This window comes from Manis pentadactyla, chromosome 11, assembly GCF_030020395.1.
Source record: "Manis pentadactyla isolate mManPen7 chromosome 11, mManPen7.hap1, whole genome shotgun sequence".
Lineage (NCBI taxonomy): Eukaryota > Metazoa > Chordata > Mammalia > Pholidota > Manidae > Manis > Manis pentadactyla.
The window spans coordinates 61,358,650-61,363,757 of record NC_080029.1 but is presented as its reverse complement, the minus strand read 5'-3'; the positions used below and the strand labels follow the sequence as shown (position 1 = coordinate 61,363,757).

The 5,108-nt window shown below is 54.1% G+C and overlaps 1 protein-coding gene across 2 annotated transcripts; it reads left to right on the top strand.

Annotated features, from left to right (window-relative positions):
• Positions 1-680: 680 nt before the first annotated feature.
• Positions 681-3,055, top strand: SSTR1 (somatostatin receptor 1). Of its 2 annotated transcripts, XM_036881321.2 has the most exons (2): positions 681-789; positions 1,596-3,055. In XM_036881321.2, the coding sequence occupies exon 2, from the start codon at positions 1,660-1,662 to the stop codon at positions 2,722-2,724; it is 1,065 nt and encodes a 354-aa protein (XP_036737216.1). In that variant the 5' UTR covers positions 681-789; positions 1,596-1,659; the 3' UTR covers positions 2,725-3,055. The 2 variants fall into 2 exon arrangements, with proteins under 2 accessions (XP_036737216.1, XP_036737214.1); XM_036881319.2 differs by lacking the exon at positions 681-789 and having other exon boundaries at positions 1,480-3,055.
• Positions 3,056-5,108: the final 2,053 nt, after the last annotated feature.

Genomic DNA, 5,108 nt, shown 5'->3' with positions numbered 1-5,108 from the left:
TCTACACAGAAACCTTAAGTTTCCTAAATGAAATAGCACACTTTGGGCGTGCCTACATCGATTTCGGTGTCTTAAAAGTTTAGTTACGTGGACTAGAGCTGGGTCACACGTCTAGGGGCCTCAGAAAGTCTGAAAACCTAGTTTTTCACCAAGAGACTTGAAGGTCGTCCTGCATTCTAGAGATTGGTGACCCGTTCGGTCACCGGCACGGCCAGCGCCGCGTGGCATCCCTGCTCACCCAGGCCTTTACATTCCCCTCCCCCGGGCACCGCCAAGTCTCCCGGGTACAAAGTACAGCAGGGACGCAGGCGGAGCCTTCCAAGCGGCGCAGCCATATCTTGTCCCGGTGAACACCTAGATGGATTTCCAATACCTCGCCTGGCACGTTCGTGAGGGAGCCTCAGTCTCCTTCTGTGCGTCCAGGCGAGCGACCTCTTTTCAAAATGCAGTTGATATTCCTCTGGGAGAGGCAGGGGGCTCTGGGCACTACAAGCTGTATTAAGAGATTGACAACGGTCTACTCAGGTCCCTGAATGCTCGCTCCCGCGAAGGGCTGCCTGCGGTGCTGTAACGCAGGCGGCCCTCCTGCACGGTTGTTGTCCTTCCTCCTGCTAACGCTCGCGAGTTAGGGTCCGTTTCCGCGGCTCTTAACAGTATCTGCGTGGGCGTCTGTGCTGGGGTCCGGCGCAAAGAAAGGAGTTGTACCACGCGAAGAACGTCACCGCGCTGGCAGACCCTCCGCACTTGGCACCGGGCAGCTACGCGTCGGGCTGGAGGCAGCGCGCTTCGGTAAGGAGGACGGCGAGCTTCCGCGGCGGGTCTGACTCGCAGGACAAGCAGGGGCGGGAGGTGGGGGCTTAGGGCCCCGGACGACTGGACGCGAGTGGCGTGCGGTCCCTCAGGACGCGGCAGCAACTGAGGGAAACTGAGATGAACTCCAGACATCTGTGCCTGGGGGCTGCTTCAGTCTTTGCTTTGGATAGGAGCCGGGTGGGACGGGACAGAATCAACGCGTTAGGTTCCCACACACCTTCCAGGGAGGCGGAGAAACTCCCCAGGTCCCCCTGAGGGACGGGTAAAGGGTGCTTCAGGATAACCGAGTTTTCCGAGCCCAGGACTGGGAAGGAAAAGCATTGGGCGAGGGGGGATAAGCCACCTTCATCGCCTTCCTCCCTCTTTCTCGCCCCCCTAATCCCTCCCTTTTCGTAGCTACTGACGCGCTGGTGGTGCCTATTAATCATTCACCAGCCCAGAGACGCGCCAGTTAATGGCTGTGCCGCGCGGGGCTCCAGCCTCCCGGCCTCCCCTCTCCACGCTCGCGTGTGCCCAGGCGCCCCGGAGAGGCAGGCGGCTGCGCGCAGGCGGCCTCTGGTCTATGCGCCCCGGCGGCGCCGGTCGGAGCCGCGCATCCCGCGGCTGCTGCCCGCTACCCCCAGGCAGTCGGCGGCGGTGAGCTGCGGGCGGGTGGCGCGGACGCCGAGTGAGGGCGCAAGCGGCAGGGGCGTGAGAAGAGCGCCCCAGCCCCGGAAGGCCCATCGGCCCCCATCAGCTGAGATGTTCCCCAATGGCACCGCCTCCTCTCCTTCTTCTCCTAGCCCCAGCCCAGGCAGCTGCGGCGAAGGCGGCAGCAGGGGCGCCGGGGCCGGAGCCGCGGACGGCATGGAGGAGCCAGGGCGCAATGCGTCCCAGAATGGGACCTTGAGCGAGGGCCAGGGCAGCGCCATCCTCATCTCTTTCATTTATTCCGTGGTGTGCCTGGTGGGGTTGTGTGGGAACTCCATGGTCATCTATGTGATCCTGCGCTACGCCAAGATGAAGACGGCCACCAACATCTATATCCTCAACCTGGCCATCGCCGATGAGCTGCTCATGCTCAGCGTGCCCTTCCTCGTCACCTCCACGTTACTTCGCCACTGGCCCTTCGGCGCGCTGCTCTGCCGCCTCGTGCTCAGCGTGGACGCAGTCAACATGTTCACCAGCATCTACTGTCTGACGGTGCTGAGCGTGGACCGCTACGTGGCTGTGGTGCACCCCATCAAGGCAGCACGCTACCGCCGGCCCACCGTAGCCAAGGTGGTGAATCTGGGCGTATGGGTGCTATCGCTGCTTGTCATTCTGCCCATCGTGGTCTTCTCGCGCACGGCGGCCAACAGTGACGGCACGGTGGCCTGCAACATGCTCATGCCCGAGCCTGCCCAGCGCTGGCTGGTGGGCTTTGTGTTGTACACATTTCTCATGGGCTTCCTTCTGCCTGTCGGGGCCATCTGTTTGTGCTACGTGCTCATCATTGCCAAAATGCGCATGGTGGCCCTCAAGGCCGGCTGGCAGCAGCGCAAGCGCTCGGAGCGCAAGATCACCCTGATGGTGATGATGGTGGTGATGGTGTTTGTCATCTGCTGGATGCCTTTCTATGTGGTGCAGCTGGTCAACGTGTTCGCAGAGCAGGACGACGCCACGGTGAGCCAGCTGTCGGTCATACTTGGCTACGCCAACAGCTGCGCCAATCCCATTCTCTACGGCTTCCTTTCGGACAACTTCAAGCGCTCTTTCCAGCGCATCCTGTGCCTCAGTTGGATGGACAATGCTGCGGAGGAGCCGGTCGACTACTATGCCACCGCCCTCAAAAGCCGCGCCTACAGTGTGGAGGACTTCCAGCCCGAGAATCTGGAGTCTGGCGGCATGTTCCGTAATGGCACTTGCACGTCCAGGATCACGACTCTTTGAACTTGCCACGCCGGGGCCCTGCGCCAAGGAAGGAAGAGGAGGAGGAAAAAGGGAGGCCGGGTGCGAGAGGTGAAAGTATCCCAGGCGTCGGGGTGCGGTGCGCGTGGAGAGACCTGGGAAAGGCGCGGACAAAGGTGGAGTTGGGCTCTTTGTTTGTAAACTGGAAAAGCTTGCGGACTCCTTTCTCCTCTGTTTCCTACTTTCGCTCCTTCCTCCACTGCACTTAAATTTTTGTACCACTCTCTGTTCCCCACTCTGTAACTTTGATCTTTCCTTCAGCCCTGTCCTGCTGGTGCAGATCTGGAACTCATTAACGTCGCCAACTCAGCTTGTCCCTCAGCCCCGCCGGCAGTTATTTCTGTTTGTTTAAGCTGAGCCACAGTTACCCCCGCGGTTTCCCTCGGGGTGAGTCCCGATCTCGCCCTCAGCCCCGCCCTACCGCGCTCCTCCGCACGCCAGATTCTGTCTGGTGCCTCTAGCGGAGTCTCGAGAACCATCGCGCTGCGCTTCCTTTGCGCAGCCCTACTTCAAGGAAAATCAATCAGGCTTGAGAATGAACTCGGCAGCTGGTCTTTTCTCCTATTCTCGGTTGAAGACGCGCCCTTCCCCGAGCCCTTCCAACCACTTCCACTCCATCCAAAGCGGAGCCAGGTGCTTAGTAAAATCGGTCCCGCGCCTCGAACCCCAGGCATTCTGCAGTTCCCCATCCAAACTCTCTAAGGAGCAAAAAGGAACTGAGAACAAGCGATCGAGAGTTTTTTTAAAAAGAAGATTCAGGGGTTTAGCCGGTGGGGAGAAGTTGTAATGGAGACCATCTCCCCTCCCGGCTCACAACCGGCACTTTTGGTTTCAACCACGAAGCACTGCGCACTGGCCGGACACTGGCCTGCGTTGGGCCAGGCAGGGCGGGGCGCGCTTTTGCCCTCCTCCGCCCGGGAGCATGGCTGCAGCTACGCTAGGATTTCTCCCTGACCCATACTTCTGGAGGTGCAGATCTAAGAGTAACAACAGACCCCGTCTCCAGCTCCTGTTTATTCCAAAGCCCAGGCACCGCTCGGGGACTTTGGGTGGCGCCTTCTGAGCGTCTGGCCAGTTCAGACCCTGTTCCATCTCCTGCAGACTACAGAGTGCGTCCTGCCTGGCCCCTGAGGGTTGCTGCCTTTCAAGCGGTGCCTAATAAGTTATTTACTTGTTTAACATATTTATTTATTTATTTATTTGTGTTAGAAAATGTGTCTTCTTTCCTTTCTCTACTCGCCTAGCCCAGGGCCTTTTCTCTAGGACACTAGGGGAGTGGGTGGAGGCAGTGGTGCGGCTGGGGGTGGGGGTGGAATTTTTCTCGTTAAGGCCACCTCAAACCTCTCCTCTTTGCTGGGCCCTCCTTTCTTGTCCTTTCCTCTAGCCTTTCTATTTTTGCTGTGTCCAGTGAAGTCTGGAGATTTATTTTTCATATTTTCCTTATATAGTCTCTTGTGGGTCTTATAATAATAATAAATAAATGATAACGTGAGTTAGTCTCCTCCTATACAGAGTGGAAAGTCCTGGACTCCTAGCTTTAATATCACCCTATATATGATTTGAATATATATATTCTCTCTCTCTATACATATATATGTATATATATATATTCTATATATATATATATATATATAAACTTACATAAATTTGCTTATTTTGTTGCATTGTCATAAGTCCATGTAACAAATGCCAAGTACAGCCATTAACAGTGACAGGTATGGGCTGGCTGGAACACTTTCAGATATGGGGATTCAAGAAGCACTCAAACCTGGAACTGAGAAATCTGGTTCAGACAGGATTTAATTAGTGCTGATACTGTCCCTTCTTATGTCTCTGCTTCCTCTAGTTTCCAGAACAGGTGATTCTAACATGCAATCTAGTTAACATTGTTATTTCTTTTGAAAACATTGAAAGTAATTTGTGTCTGTTTAATCCTACCAACTACATTGGAAGCCTGAGCAGATCAAGAATGAATAGTTTTACCTCTTTGTATTTCATGTATAACTTTAGTACGCTGGCATGTACATAGTAGGCATTAAATACATGTTTGTTGATTGATTGAGTAAGCCAGAGTGTATTACAACAATCAGGAGGTAATAAATCTGAGGCTCTCAGGTTCTCTCATTGACATGATATACAGTGATTGAAATCATTATGGAAAAAAAATGTTTTGTGTATACTTCCTTCAAGAACATTGTGCTTTTCTGAAAGGAGTAACCAAGAGTTAAAATGTCCCTAATGTTTTATTTAAACTAATGAACAAATATGCTTTTGGTCAAAAAACCAGAAAATTTAGATCTGACCCTTAATAATAATATATATTATTAGTCCTTTGGAAAATAGATTTTTAATGGTTAACAACAGTG

Coding starts and splice junctions, on each gene's coding strand:
- SSTR1 (XM_036881319.2), top strand. CDS start 1,555: ATGTTCCCCAATGGCACCGCCTCCTCTCCTTCTTCTCCTAGCCCCAGC.